This window comes from Penicillium cataractarum, assembly GCF_028827025.1.
Source record: "Penicillium cataractarum strain IBT 29864 chromosome Unknown utg000002l, whole genome shotgun sequence".
Classification (NCBI taxonomy): Eukaryota; Fungi; Ascomycota; class Eurotiomycetes; order Eurotiales; family Aspergillaceae; genus Penicillium; species Penicillium cataractarum.
Genome location: NW_026622738.1, coordinates 662,082 through 677,132, shown reverse-complemented (window position 1 = coordinate 677,132; position 15,051 = coordinate 662,082). Strand labels below are relative to the sequence as shown.

Genomic DNA, 15,051 nt, shown 5'->3' with positions numbered 1-15,051 from the left:
TCCAAGCGCGGTGTGACGTATGTCAGCAACGGGCCTGGACTCGGCCCGAGAATCAGTTCCACCAGCAGCTGTCTGCTTGAAATACTTGCATGAACTAGCGAACAAAGGGGCATGAATGATGGGACTTGGAAATCATTGAAATTATGCTTTTGTTGGCGTTATTCTCCGCTTATATAGCAGTTCTTCAGAGCCTCTATCACTGATTGACTCAGATTGCGGTCCAATTTAATCGCGCGATCGGTGTTAGGCACGCATGCAGCCAGCGGCTCCCTCGCTTGGCTCCTTACTGACCAACGAGGGGGAAACGGGATCTTGCATGCTTGAAGAATACTCAGATAAAGAAATTGAGTTTAGAGACACAATATCTTGTGATATCTAAAACGAATCAAAAATATGGGCCTCGAAAAGAACAGGAACACGGCCTCGTAGAGCATGTAGATAGTATATAGCATTAACATAGAATAGCTTCTTATGCAGTGACTCATATATCAGTCAAACTCTCCTCTAAAGAACCAACCCCTCCGTCGGTCTTGTTCAAAGGCTTCATACCTGCTATATTAACCGAGCTAGATGAGTTGATAGACACATTCCTTACTTGATGAATGTATAGACAAGGGAGAAGCAGTATTTCATGAACTCAGACCTTCTATTTGATAATCGCTTCATGTGAAAATATCCAATAAACACGCCTTTCGCCTCAAAAAAATCACCACCATCAAAATCTATCAATGACTAATGTACTGGAACACCGATGAAACATCCTTTTCGCCAGTTTCCTGTCGAATAAGCAGATCTTGGATCTTCGCCAACGGCCCCTTCTCTCCATTGTTGACGAAATGGTTCCAGGAACTTGTATCACCGTAGAGCATAGCAGGAGCCTTCACAAACTGGGTACCGTCCTCGCGACAACGCTTGCACTTGAATGTGTCGTGCGTATCGCTGCGAGTCTCGGGTTTGAATTGGAACAACTCTCGGAGAGACTCGAGAGAGAAGTGGCGCTCAACGTCTTCTGCCGAGTCAACCACACAGGATGAGAGTGACTGTTTGTGTGATTGACGCTGGAAAATCTTCTCCTCGATCGATCCCGTGGCGATGAATCGGTAGACGAAGCAGTCTTTCTTCTGTCCGTCACGCCAAACACGGGCCAATGCCTGTTGATCAGCAGCCGGGTTCCAATCTGGATCGAACAGGACGAGTCGGTTGGCACCAATGAGATTGAGACCACATCCACCGGCCTTGCTGCTGAGAAGGAAGACAAACTCCTCGCCATTGGGGTCATTGAATTTGTCCACCAGCTTCGTTCGCTTCTTGATGTTCATCGTTCCATCCAGCCGCAGACAACCGTAGGCACGCGATCTGCAAAGCCTCTCGAACAAATCCAGAGTCTGGGTGTAGTTGCTGATGAGTACAATCTTATCGTTCGTGTCTTGGCGAATTCGTGCAAGCATGCGATCCAGCACCATCATCTTTCCAGAGTACCAGCTCTTGATGTCTCTGTCACGGCCACGAGCCTCGGGGGGTGTAAAGTCTTCAGGGAATGTGTATTCACAGCCCGGAAGATCTTCTGCCAAGTTCAGAAGGTCCGGGTGATTGCACAGCTTCTTCAAAATACCGATAGCCTTCAAAGGCTGACTACCCTTTCCTCGCAGCAGACTTCGGATCTCAGGGCTCTGAATGAAATGGTTGTAGAGATCCAGTTGGAACTGTGACATGTTACAGAACACCACATGCTCGTACTTGACGGGCAAGTACTTCGACAGAATGTCGTTTGTTCGACGGATGATAAATTTGTTGACAATTCCGGAAAGCTCTCGCAGTCGTTCATCGCCCAGTTTTCGGTCTTCCTCCGTGCCGGCTGCATCTCGGCCTCGGAGAATTGGGAGTTCGAACCTCTTACGGAATTCATTCTGCGAGCCCAGGAGGTTGGGATTGGCGAAGTGTAGCAGAGCAAAGTATTCCGACAGATCGTTCTGGATAGGTGTACCGGAAAGAATGACACGCCGGCTGACGTTAAGGCTGTTCAAAGCCATCCATGTCAAACTTTCCTTATTCTTGAGTCGATGGCCCTCATCACACAGAAGCAATCCGATCGGTGTGTCCTTGAGCGCATCCACGTACATGCGAAGGGTCTCGTAGGATACAATAAGCACAGGTCTGACGACACTTCGACCCGATGCAATGGCCCACTGCTTGATCTGAGAAGTAAGTTCGGCCTTGGAAGCCTTTCCATCAATGGCAAAGGGTGTGGTGGCATCCTTGCCCAGCCATTTAGTCAATTCGTTCGCCCAGTTGCCGACCAAACTCGATGGGCATGCGATCACACATTTCTGAATGGTTGTTCTTCCCGCCTCCGGATCTTGTTTGAGTAAAGTCCACATCAATGAGATACATTGCAGCTGGGAAAGGTCAGTTGAGAGTCTTCGTGTAGAGTTCTTTCTCTGGTGCATACCGTCTTTCCCAATCCCATACCATCTGCCATGATGCAACCATTTGCATTCTTATCAATCAAGCCAGTCGTACATCGATACAGAAACTGTGAAACCAACATGTCAGTTTTTAGTTGCAGCGGCACAAGAAATCATAACCCATACCTTGACTCCCTCCACTTGATGTGGTCGAAGAATCTTCGACAGCCTTGGATCAATAACAACAGGCACCTTTGGTCTTCCTTCCACTTTCTTCTTAATTCCAAGAATATCTGCTAAGCTCTTATGTACCAGAGGCTCATCCAATTTAGCCTCAGCCTGTTCTTTAGGTTCTTCCGGGTCTTTAGGCTTTGGGTCTTCGGGGATGTCGTCGACGGTCGGGTCATATAGCACGATTGCAAATTCTCCACTAGGGTCATGCAGTGGCTTGGCCACGAAGGTCGCACCTTGTCGCATGCCCAAAGTAGGAGCCGCTCGTCCCGCGTTGTATTCACCCGTATCTTTGTTAACCAGCGGGATCCGGAACCTTTGTCTGAAAGTCGTGTCTGTGTCCTTAGGCTTAAATACGGGAAATTTGTTCACTTCTCGGGTCGCCAATGCGAGTCGGTCGTCATTTGTGTATGCCTTCTCCGCGCCGTCCTCGACACTGCCATCCGCGTCTGCATAGTTGACCTTTCGTCTCTTTCTTGCTGGCTTTTCTGATGCCCGAGTTGGCGTCGCAGAACCCGGACATTTGAATGGTTTTGAAAGGCGATCGAGGGCGTTCACGGATTTTGGCTGTAAGGGTGTCTTGACACCGCCGTCTGCCGCGGCTGGCCGAGGGCGATACCTGTATAGATGTAAGCAGAAGCCCATGGAGAGCTAGCAAGCGAAGAGTTCATACATTTGAGCGATTCTAAGTCAGATACCAGATCTCAAACAGATGCAACTGTACAAACTCCCCCTGTACAAAAGGAAATGGTCGTTGTTGAAGTGGTTGCCACCGACGCGTTCCTGCCTCGCGTCTGCCTGCAACACCAAAGTGCCGCGGCCCCACGTGACCTCCGGGTCACCCCGCCATAGAAACCGGGGGAGCTTCGCATGTGGGACTACACATTCGTCACATATCGAGGCTCAAATGTCATCTGATTTCTGGGCTGGTTACCTCAGCGGTGCCCTGGGGATTATAATCGGCAATCCCTTGGATGTGATCAAGGTCCGACTGCAGGCAGGCCATTCAAGAGATGCATCTGCCCAATCACAACTAAGCCGCTTCGAGAAAGCGAGTTCGCTCGTACGAGGTTTGTGTGGTTTTCATATGATTTTTCTTCTCGTTTATTACAAGTTATTGAACAGTTGTGTTAATTGCGGTAATAGGTGCGGCTGCTCCAATTTTGGGATATGGAGCTCTCAATGCGCTGCTATTCGTGGCCTACAATCGGTCTTTGATGGCCATGGACAGCAGCATTACAGACCCCACTAACCCGGACGGTGTGCCATTATACAAGATCTGGATTGCTGGCGCTGCAGGCGGTCTTGCCAGCTGGACTATTTCATCTCCGACAGAGTTCATCAAGTGCAGGGCGCAGCTGGACTCACGTCCAGAGGTCTCGTCCTGGACGGTTGCTAAAGATATATATCACAATCGAGGGTGGAGGGGCTTGTACTATGGGGGAGCAATTACGAGTGCACGAGATTCAATTGGTTATGGTTTCTAGTATGAAGATGAGCCCTCTTCCCCCCGCAATATATATAATCGCTGACCCTCTATCAATTTCCAGTTTCTGGTCATATGAACTTTGCAAACGCTTTATGACAATTGAGAATGAAACGCCTCATCAGGCTGCTATGAAGATTCTCCTCTGCGGTGGCATTGCTGGCATTGTCACCTGGGGATCGGTCTTTCCTCTGGATATGGTCAAGACGCGATTACAGGCACAGACGATGCATGACCATTCTTTCACACATGTAGCCAGCGAGAACCAAAGTCTTCTACGGCAGCCTCGGGCGACACTGAATTCCTTTCAGATGGCCCGAGAGGTCTACCGGGCCGAGGGCATGGGTGCCTTTTATCGGGGCCTCGGGATCTGCAGCATTCGAGCGTTTATTGTGAACGCTGTTCAGGTAGGATCTTTCCCAAAGTTTTCTGCAGCATTATTGAAACAATTAAAAGCTAACAGGAGTATAGTGGGCTTGCTACGAATGGCTGATGAAGAGCTTCAACAATGCGAGTGTACCCGTGCCAGTCACTGAACGTATATAGATGTGTACGGAGTAACGAAACCAGAGCGTGGGAGGAGCCAAGCAATGAACATAGACCGAAAACCCGATTACGGTTAGACTTTATTTGGTATTGAGGGATTTCTATTGGAATTACTGCGGAGGATTGCTCGTAAGGGGGATAAATTTCACCCTGATGCCGTAGTCCGTGGGGGACCAGCGAGGACCGGCGATTCCAATCCGTGGGCCCGCAGACCGGCTGAGCGGAAGACCGCCGAGAATCGGCAATATAAAAATGCCTCACGTGAGTCTCCACCGAACATGCAGGAAAAGCAGAGTCGCGCGTTGTAGACATGAGAATCGTAACATTATCGACGTGCATACTTTTTTGGGACTTTTGAAATGCTTGGATCCAAGTAGTCCAAGCTGGAAGATAGCCAGAGAAGTGGCGGGTCTTCCTGAGGGGTATCTGTTGTGGCAAGTCGGAGTCCAGCTCAGTCTTTCATTTCAACATTGTCGTCCTCCGTTCGCTTGACATTGTCTGCGACACCCAATCCAACGGCGGCTTCGGCGATCTTTTGGCTGTGAGGCTCTTCGCGCAGGATGCGGAGTCTGCAAGTATAGCATTGGGTGGTCAGCGAGGTCGTTCTGAAAAAAGTTGGACGGGCGGACTGAGTTTTAACGACTAACCTGCGCTTGTGGTTCTTGCCCTTGGTGTGCGCCTTCAGGTTGTACTCGCTCTCAAACCATTTGGAGCATTCCATGCAATAATGCTGTCCTAGACCTGGCAGATCCTCTGCATCCTTGGTTTCCTTGTACTGCGAGAGATGGCGAGGAGAATCGATGTCGGCCAGGATCTGGTCGTAGTCTCTGCGCAGATGGTTAGCACCACCCCCTCCTTCATGGCCTTCATGGGCCTCAAAATGCAGTTGAAGAACTGTACCTAGTGCGACGCTTGGTCTTGACTCTTCGAAGGGCACCCATCTTGTGTTAGGCTCGGCTTTCGTTCCGCGCAGCTAGTATCAAAAGAATGAAGACAAAGAAAAAAAAAGCCGTTATCGCCGATTCCGGAGTAATGGTCGGGTAGAGTGGAGCACGGGGGTACGAGCAACAGCAGAGGTTTTGGATTGAAATTTCCGCACCGGTTTGTGGGCCGTGAGAGCGTTCGAAACGCCTCGGGTCTGATTGGCGGCCGACCACTTGGCCGCAGCGGGCGGGAGAAGGAGTCGGCACGCCTCGGCTCGTTCGGTTTCGTCACCGGCTTTACGGGGCTCCGTAAGCTTGGTAACTTTGGTATTTTATGACGTTTGCATCGCGGCATGTTGCTCCGGGGCTTGTTGCGGCCACTGGCCTGTGCAAAACTAGTTGATTACAAGGAGGCAAAAACATGGAAAAGTTGACATTATTATCTAGCTAATAGCTTGTTTATGTTGGAATCAGTAGAACCAAAATCCAATGGCCATTCGGGGAGCAGATGGGGACAATGCCCCGTTCAAGCCCACATGCGAGGGTATCGAGGTCGAGGGCTTGCGGATAAAGGATAAATGGGGTACAAGCCGAGAGTACCATGTACTTTGTCTGAGAATCAAGCCCGCATTGACCGTGCTTCTTTCTTTTGCCTTTGGCCCGAATATTGCTTTTCCTGACCAGGTGTCCCCCCAGCCTGTAATTACAAACTCCGTGATTGGTGGCAGCCCTTGACCCCGTCACATGCCGTGTATTGCCATTACGGCCTCCCCGGGGTGCCCTGCTGGTCTTCACATGGTGAAGAGGATCAATATAGCAGACTAGGAGCTTCAATACAATGAGGAGACTCGAGATGAGGCCTTTCAGTAGTAGTTATACCACATAACTGAAAAAACTATCCCAATTATAAGCTGCATTGAGCCTGATCAAAAACCCAGATCTCGCTCCACCAATCCCCCAGCCTCTTCCCAGTTGCGTTGCATGCGGAGGTCGGTATGTAACGGTACCGTATGAGCGTATCGCCATGGTAACAGCGGTTACGGCTCTTCGGTCCCAGTCGAATTCTCTCGCCCACTCAAAACCACCAAGCTTCCCTTTTTCTTCTCCTTCTCTTCCCTTCCCACTCTCCACTCTTTGTTGCTTCCACAGGTGAAGGTGGTTGCTTACTTTGGATGCGTTGTGCTGTCTCGTTTTAGAGAAAGCTATCCATCATGATCTCCACTCGGCTTGCGCGTGCCGGTGCGCTGGTAAGCTCTCAGCCCTGCATCCTCGGCTTGCAGAGGGCGATGCCTCTACTGTGCATTGCTCATTTGCAAGCCCTATCGAGTCTCAAACCTCGTAAAAATCGCATTGAAACTAACATGATCGTTTTCTTCGCAGGCCCCTAAGTTCCGTCTTGTAAGCAGCGACCCATGAATTTTTCGCATCGCGAAGAATCGTCCGCTGGGCAGCTCTACTGCGCACTGCAGAAACAGCCGTAGCATGACGAAAAAGACTGCATATGACATCAACTAACATGACTATCTTTTTTTCTTTCTAGCTCAACGGATCTCGGGCCTTCGCTACCATCAACAATGACCCCCTCGACAAGAAGGTCGAGATGACCATCCACGAGAAGGGCAACTACATCAACTACAAGAAGATGTCCGAGAACCTCGAGATTGTCCGTGCTCGTCTGCAGCGCCCTCTCACCTACGCCGAGAAGGTCCTGTACTCTCACCTTGACGACCCCCACGGCCAGGACATTGAGCGTGGTACCTCCTACCTCAAGCTCCGCCCCGACCGTGTTGCTTGCCAGGACGCCACTGCTCAGATGGCTATCCTCCAGTTCATGTCCGCTGGCATGCCCTCCGTCCAGACCCCCACCACTGTTCACTGTGACCACTTGATTGAGGCCCAGGTTGGTGGTGAGAAGGATCTTGCCCGTGCCAACGACATCAACAAGGAAGTCTACGAATTCCTTGCTTCCGCTACCGCCAAGTACAACATTGGTTTCTGGAAGCCCGGTTCCGGTATCATTCACCAGATCGTCATGGAGAACTACGCTTTCCCCGGTGGTCTGATGATCGGTACTGACTCTCACACCCCCAACGCCGGTGGTCTCGGTATGGCCGCCATCGGTGTCGGTGGTGCTGACGCCGTCGACGTTATGGCCGGTCTCCCTGGGGAGCTGAAGGCCCCCAAGGTCATTGGTGTCCGCCTCACTGGCCAGATGTCTGGCTGGACCACCCCCAAGGATATCATCCTGAAGGTTGCCGGTCTCCTGACCGTCAAGGGTGGTACTGGTGCTATCATTGAGTACCACGGTCCCGGTGTCAACTCCTTGTCCTGCACTGGTATGGGTACCATCTGTAACATGGGTGCCGAGATTGGTGCTACCACCTCCATGTTCCCCTTCAACGACCGCATGTACGACTACCTGAAGGCCACCAAGCGTCAGCACATTGGTGACTTCTCTCGTGAGTACGCCGCTCAGCTCCGTGAGGACGAGGGTGCCGAGTACGACCAGCTGGTTGAGATCAACCTGTCTGAGCTCGAGCCCTACATCAACGGTCCCTTCACCCCCGATCTTGCCACCCCCATCTCCCAGTTCAAGGAGGCTGTCAAGACCAACAAGTGGCCCGAGGAGCTCAAGGTCGGTCTGATCGGCTCTTGCACCAACTCCTCCTACGAGGATATGTCCCGTGCCGCTTCCATCGCCCGCGATGCTCTCGACCACGGTCTCAAGTCCAAGTCTCTGTTCACCATCACCCCCGGTTCCGAGCAGATTCGCGCCACCATCGAGCGTGACGGCCAGATGGCCACCATGGAGGAGTACGGCGGTGTCATCCTTGCCAACGCCTGCGGCCCCTGCATTGGTCAGTGGGACCGTAAGGACGTCAAGAAGGGTGAGGCCAACTCCATCATCTCTTCCTACAACCGTAACTTCACTGGCCGTAACGACGCCAACCCCGCTACCCACGCCTTCGTTGCCTCCCCCGACATCGTCGTCGCCATGACCGTTGCCGGTACCCTCAACTTCAACCCCCTCACCGACAAGCTGAAGGATGCCAACGGCAACGAGTTCATGCTCAAGGCTCCCTCCGGTGACGGTCTTCCTGAGCGTGGCTACGACCCCGGCCAGGACACCTACCAGGCTCCCCCTGCCGACCGCAGCACCGTCAACGTCGCTGTCTCCCCCACCAGTGACCGTCTCCAGGTCCTTGCCGGTTTCTCCAAGTGGGACGGCAAGAACGCCGAGAACATCCCCATCCTGATCAAGTGCCAGGGCAAGACCACCACTGACCACATCTCCATGGCCGGTCCCTGGTTGAAGTACCGTGGCCACTTGGACAACATCTCCAACAACATGCTGATCGGTGCCATCAACGAGGAGAACGGCGAGGCCAACAAGGTCAAGAACGCCTTCACCGGCAAGTACGATGCCGTCCCCGCCACTGCCCGTGACTACAAGGCCCGCGGCATCAAGTGGGTTGTCATTGGTGACTGGAACTACGGTGAGGGTTCTTCCCGTGAGCACGCCGCTCTGGAGCCCCGTCACCTCGGTGGTCTGGCCGTCATCACCCGCTCCTTCGCTCGTATCCACGAGACCAACCTGAAGAAGCAGGGTATGCTGCCCCTGACCTTCTCCGACCCCGCCGACTACGAGAAGATCCGCCCCGAGGACAAGGTCGACCTGATGTGCACTGAGCTCGCCGTTGGCAAGCCCATGACCCTCCGTGTCCACCCCGCCGATGGCAGCAACACCTTCGACATCTCCCTCAGCCACACCTTCAACGAGTCCCAGATTGAGTGGTTCCTCGACGGTTCTGCCCTGAACACCATGGCCCGCAAGTCCGGCAACAACTAAATGGAGGATTTCTCTTTTGGAAATTCCCCTATAAGTTGATGTGTGTTCTTTCGTTGCCTTGCTTTTTGACGTTCTTCAAGGGTTTGGCTATCAATCTATATGATAGCCCTGTCCCGTGTAAACTACGTTCTCTTGATGTGTTTAGCGACCCGAGAAAGAGAGCAGAGTGGCTATTGTCACTTTCTTCATATCCCACTTGGGTGGTACTGAGGAGGATGATACACCACTACCATCGTGTGTGTGCATGTCTGTCCCTTTTTTCGAGCCGGGTATGAGGAGTTGTGCTCTGGGAAAAATTTATGATCTTTTGTCTTTTCCGGCCTCAGGCCTCGCGTTGGATTCCCGATTACTTTTTGGGTGGGCTCAATGGATATAACTATCTGATTTTCTCACTACATTGTTTCCGTATGTCTTTCAGGATAGCATGCATACACTATTTCCTTGTGTTCTATCTATGTTCATCTCACTGTAGACTGTAGACTTGTATTGTGTAGAGAATCATGCATAATGCAAAGTGGACCTCCCGAGGATAAACGCAGGCTGAGCTAATCTACCGAGGCCCATCTCGCCAACCCCGCGGGAAGAAAGATGAACTCGATTCCAACAGCGATACTGCGGCGCAATCGGATTCGCAGATTCCGTGATTAGCGTACAAGGCAATTGTCCAGAATGCGGAGAACGCTTTTACTCCGATAGACTACTTTATCAATTACGACTGTGCTGAGATATACCCCGAATCACTCCTCCTCCGTCTTTCTTCCCCGCCCCTCTGGCCGGGTTATATTGCTTGGCTTTGGCGGCCTTGTTTTATAAGATCTTTTAGACCTCGCTCAGCGGGTTTACTGGGTCTGGAATCGACAGCATAGCCAGTGAAGATGGCGACGCAGCTCGTGGCTCTTCCGGAGGTTGAGCGCCTCAGTGCATCGGTTATTAGGATTTTGGGCGGGAACCCGGGGAAGGTGAGCATCACAACTCGAGGAATAGAGTATAGTCACGAAGTAGGATGGCTGACGAGAGGTACTTCTACTCGGTGCTTGGTATAGTTCACACTGCAAGGTATGTCCTGCCCTTCCCTTCTCTCCTTCTAGCACCCAATCTCCCGCACTATATACTCACTGCCCCCAGGAACAAACACATACCTTATCGGCCGCGGCTACCAACGCATCCTAATCGACACCGGGCAGGGCGAACAAGCCTGGGCCAAACAACTCCAAACCGTCCTCACCGACGAAAAAGCCACCGTCCACCAGGCCCTCCTCACCCACTGGCACGGCGACCATGTCGGCGGCCTGCCCGATCTGAAGCGGCTCTGTCCCGAGGCTCAGGTATTTAAACATCACCCTGAGCCGGAGGGTGAGTATGCGGATATCAAGGATGGGCAGGTCTTCCGGGTAGAGGGGGCGACGCTTAAGGCGTTGTTTACGCCTGGTCATACGGAAGATCATATGGCGTTTGTGCTGGAGGAGGAGGATGCGATATTTACGGGTGATAGTGCGTATAGACCTACTCCCTGCATAGCTGCCGTGGCATCGGGATATTTGAGACGTTCCGAGTACTAACTTATACCCAGACGTCCTCGGCCACGGCACCGCCGTCTTCGAAGACCTAAAAACCTACTTAGACAGTCTCCACCGTATGCGCGACCGCGTCCAGGGCCGCGGATACCCGGGCCACGGCGCAGTCCTAGAAAGCGCAACCGCCCGCATTGCCGAGTACATCCAGCACCGGCAGCAGCGCGAGGACGAAGTCCTGCGCGTGCTGCGGTATGGCAAGTTAGATGTGGCGGTGGGTGAACCCGAGCCCGAGCCGAGACGGGCGTGGACACCGCTGCAGCTGGTGAAGCAGATTTATGTTGGGGTTCCGGAGAATTTGCATTTGCCGGCGTCGCATGGGGTGTCGCTTGTGTTGGCCAAGTTGGAGGGGGAGGGGAAGACGGTGCAGGGGGATGATGGGGCGTGGAGGTTGGTTGGGGGGAGGAGTGCGTTGTGATTTTGGTTATAGAATTGGATATATTGAGTGTTTCTACAGGGCTATAGATTCATCTATGCATTGGGCGTATGTGATAGCCCAATATAGGTATCAGGTCCTTCCCCATTTCAAGTTACGTAAGATTCTGTAGACGTCAGTTTGCAGTCATTCTGTTGTTCAATTTTGTAGCAGGACTGGATTGACAAGGACCCAATCAAGGAAGTGGCTGGTGTCAGTTATTCTCGAGGCGGCTTGACAGGCCAGCGAATCCTAGGAATTGATGTGAATCAGAATTAGATAGAACATAGTGTACTTCATACTAGAAATTAAGAACTAGTTAACTAGTTAGTTACTAGGTTGTGACACAATAAAAGAGGGGAAACCAGCGCTAAAACGCTAAAACCCCGACGCGGCCTGCAGGAGGATTCAACCAACTCTCGACGCTGGAAGAACGTGAAAAGACCAGCTTTGTCCTTGAATCATCATCTTCAAGTACAAACAACAGGATATCTTACTTCCTCCTGTTTTCCCCTTTATTCTTCCCCAGCCCTGATGTGAGCGCTATTGAGGAGCTCCACTGTAGCTTTGATTCCAAGAAATTTGGGGGGAAACGCTGACCTCACACTCTCTCCCCTTCTCCCACCCCCGCCCTTGTTGGCTGATCCAGTCTTGACATCCTGACGTCGAGACGTCTTTCCACAACCGCCCCCCTTTTGGCTTGATTGTTGCGGACGAGAAAATAAAAAGAATTGCTGGTTTGGTGAGGTGGTTTCAGCTTGATCGGTTGCTTTCAATTCCGTGAGTCAGGGTCCTTCTCTTCTCTTTATGATCGTGCCCCAGTGGCGGGGCAACAAAAACTTAAGGTACCGTTTGCTAATTGAGTGTCCTTGCGGTCTACGCTATAGGGAGTTTCTTCCGTTCTTATTTGCTTCCCTCGTCTTACTTGCATCTTGACGCCTGTCTCCTCTTCGCATTGATTCCCATCTCTCTCGTCCTGTCCATCGGCTCTTCGCTCCGCTTCTCCGCCCGCAATGCCGTCGCTCGAAGAACCTAAGCAGAACGAGGCCCGGTTGCTGCTCGTCTCCAACCGTCTCCCTATTACTATCAAGCGCTCTGAAGATGGCAAATATGACTTCTCCATGTCCTCGGGTGGCCTGGTCAGTGGATTGAGTGGATTGTCCAAGTCGACCACTTTTCAGTGGTACGGCTGGCCCGGACTAGAGGTGCCCGAGGCCGAGATCCCAGTGGTCAAGCAGCGTTTGAAGGAGGAATACGGTGCAGTCCCGGTGTTTATTGACGATGAGCTAGCCGATCGCCATTATAACGGATTTTCTAGTGAGTTGGCCCTTGCTCCGGGTCTTGCTGGTGCTATGATATCATCCGCTGGTGGAGACCTCATACTAACCCCGGCCTTCTTTGCGAATAGATTCCATCCTCTGGCCGCTGTTCCACTACCACCCCGGTGAAATTACCTTTGACGAGTCGGCTTGGGAAGCCTATAAGGAAGCCAACCGGCTGTTCGCCAAAGCCATCGCCAAGGAAGTCAAGGATGGAGATTTGATTTGGGTCCACGATTACCATCTCATGCTCCTCCCGGAGATGCTGCGTGAGGAGATCGGCGACAGCAAGCAGAACGTCAAGATCGGTTTCTTCTTGCATACTCCCTTCCCGAGTAGCGAGATCTATCGCATTCTTCCCGTTCGCAATGAGCTTCTCTTGGGCGTTTTGCATTGTGACCTGATCGGTTTCCACACCTATGACTACACCCGGCATTTCCTGAGCAGTTGCTCGCGTTTATTGTGAGTCGGAATGCTATCCATGGGCTTACAGAGTGGGTTGACTAACAAGAGCAGGGGACTTGCAACGACGCCTAATGGAATCGAGTTCCAGGGCAAGATTATTACCTGTGGCGCTTTCCCCATTGGTATTGACCCCGAGAAGTTCAAGGAGGGCCTCAAGAAGGAAAAGGTGCAAAAGCGCATTGCTATGCTCGAGCAGAAGTTTCAGGGTGTTAAGCTCATGGTTGGTGTCGACCGTCTGGATTACATTAAGGGTGTGCCTCAGAAGCTCCATGCGCTGGAAGTTTTCCTTAGCGACCACCCAGAGTGGGTGGGTAAGGTCGTCCTCGTGCAAGTGGCTGTGCCGAGTCGACAGGATGTCGAGGAATATCAGAACCTGCGCGCTGTGGTGAACGAACTGGTCGGTCGCATCAACGGGAAATTCGGTACTGTTGAGTTTATGCCCATTCATTTCCTCCACAAGTCCGTCAACTTTGACGAACTTATTGCCCTCTACGCCGTGTCCGATGCATGCATTGTCTCGTCTACTCGTGACGGCATGAACCTCGTGGCATACGAGTACATTGCAACTCAGCAGAAGCGACACGGTGTTCTCGTTCTGTCCGAGTTTGCCGGTGCCGCCCAAAGTCTGAACGGTAGTATCATCGTGAACCCCTGGAACACCGAGGAGCTGGCCGGTGCCTACCAGGAGGCCGTCACCATGAGTGACGAACAGCGTGCACTGAACTTTGCCAAGCTCGACAAATATGTTTCTAAATACACTAGGTATGCTCCGTCTACCCCCAACATTAGCAATCAGCACCGATACTAATCATCGCACAGCGCTTTCTGGGGCCAATCCTTCGTCACCGAATTGACCCGGATATCCAACCAATCCGCCGACAAGTTCCAAGCAAAGAAGCTCGCCGTGGGTGCGTCCAATTCCGCTGACGGCAGCGTCACTCCGGAACAGGTCGCGTAGAATTCCTTCACGCTTGGGCTTTTTGTGATCTGCGAATGCCTTCTACGAATTATCTTACTTAGATGCTCTCATGACATGGATGTGGCGAAATGTATTTTGATTTCTTGATTTCTTGTGCTTTTGGGTTGCATGGGAATTGCTCTTTTTTACCATCTTTTTTTTCTATCTTTGTGTGTATGTTGGAGATAGTTAAGGGTCGGGGTAATTATCTTCTCTCATTAGATGATAAAGATTGAGATTGAGGCTCTTTTTTGATATTGCTTTTTGTATTTTGGATTTAACAGAACTGTGGTTACGGTCGAGGTGGTCTGGAGACGAGATCTATGCATATTACGAGACGGTCAGTGCGTGTAATGGCAACCTTCCAAAGGCCTTTCTAGTATGCATAATCCAATATGAAAATGGATTGGATACTTTATATTTTCTTAGCTGAAGTAAATTGGCGCTTAGCTAGAAGTATAGCTTTGCCGCAGCGCGAAGAGATTGGATACGATCGTCTTTGATATCAGAAAGGGCTAACCGTGGCATTGACCACCCTACCCCTTTCGGTTTAGAAGGGGTAGGGTGGTCAATGCCACGGTTAATAGGATCGGGCTTGTGTAGCTAATTTCAGTGAGGATTCAGCGCGAATTGGTGGTAGGAATACGCGATTGTGGCTGGGGCGATCGGGTTGGGCGGGAATTACTGTTCAACGGAACGACTGGAGGAGTCAGCGCGCAGCTATGTCATCACTCGCGACCAAAGCTGGCCAGGCCTTTCTGTGTGGCAAAAGTAATGATTCACCCCGTAAGGTTCGAGGTCGAGTACCAGAATCAATATGATAGCGCCACTAGAGTCATTATAATACGTCAAGAGCACACCTGAATGTCTCATGCAGAGTTA

The 15,051-nt window shown here is 51.7% G+C and overlaps 6 protein-coding genes across 6 annotated transcripts; 4 read left to right on the top strand and 2 right to left on the bottom strand.

Moving 5' to 3' along the window:
• Nucleotides 1-725: 725 nt before the first annotated feature.
• Nucleotides 726-3,281, bottom strand: N7496_002302 (DNA-dependent ATPase RAD54; the record flags this gene model as incomplete). The annotated part of the gene is made up of 3 exons (XM_056695233.1): nt 726-2,396; nt 2,450-2,533; nt 2,592-3,281. The coding sequence occupies 3 exons, from the start codon at nt 3,279-3,281 to the stop codon at nt 726-728; spliced, it is 2,445 nt and encodes an 814-aa protein (XP_056557445.1).
• Nucleotides 3,282-3,543: 262 nt separating this feature from the next.
• Nucleotides 3,544-4,668, top strand: N7496_002301 (uncharacterized protein; the record flags this gene model as incomplete). The annotated part of the gene is made up of 4 exons (XM_056695232.1): nt 3,544-3,706; nt 3,783-4,122; nt 4,187-4,529; nt 4,594-4,668. The coding sequence occupies 4 exons, from the start codon at nt 3,544-3,546 to the stop codon at nt 4,666-4,668; spliced, it is 921 nt and encodes a 306-aa protein (XP_056557444.1).
• A 451-nt stretch (nt 4,669-5,119) lies between these two features.
• N7496_002300 (putative C2H2 finger domain protein) lies at nt 5,120-5,609 on the bottom strand (the record flags this gene model as incomplete). Its single annotated transcript, XM_056695231.1, has 3 exons — nt 5,120-5,237; nt 5,316-5,495; nt 5,569-5,609. The coding sequence occupies 3 exons, from the start codon at nt 5,607-5,609 to the stop codon at nt 5,120-5,122; spliced, it is 339 nt and encodes a 112-aa protein (XP_056557443.1).
• Nucleotides 5,610-6,802: 1,193 nt separating this feature from the next.
• acoA (aconitate hydratase ACO1) lies at nt 6,803-9,441 on the top strand (the record flags this gene model as incomplete). Its single annotated transcript, XM_056695230.1, has 3 exons — nt 6,803-6,838; nt 6,972-6,989; nt 7,132-9,441. The coding sequence occupies 3 exons, from the start codon at nt 6,803-6,805 to the stop codon at nt 9,439-9,441; spliced, it is 2,364 nt and encodes a 787-aa protein (XP_056557442.1).
• An 875-nt stretch (nt 9,442-10,316) lies between these two features.
• Nucleotides 10,317-11,430, top strand: N7496_002298 (uncharacterized protein; the record flags this gene model as incomplete). The annotated part of the gene is made up of 4 exons (XM_056695229.1): nt 10,317-10,400; nt 10,485-10,497; nt 10,567-10,932; nt 11,012-11,430. The coding sequence occupies 4 exons, from the start codon at nt 10,317-10,319 to the stop codon at nt 11,428-11,430; spliced, it is 882 nt and encodes a 293-aa protein (XP_056557441.1).
• A 1,010-nt stretch (nt 11,431-12,440) lies between these two features.
• N7496_002297 (glycosyltransferase family 20 protein) lies at nt 12,441-14,169 on the top strand (the record flags this gene model as incomplete). The annotated part of the gene is made up of 4 exons (XM_056695228.1): nt 12,441-12,744; nt 12,836-13,208; nt 13,263-13,973; nt 14,031-14,169. 4 exons carry the CDS (start codon nt 12,441-12,443, stop codon nt 14,167-14,169), a joined length of 1,527 nt encoding a protein of 508 aa, XP_056557440.1.
• Nucleotides 14,170-15,051: the final 882 nt, after the last annotated feature.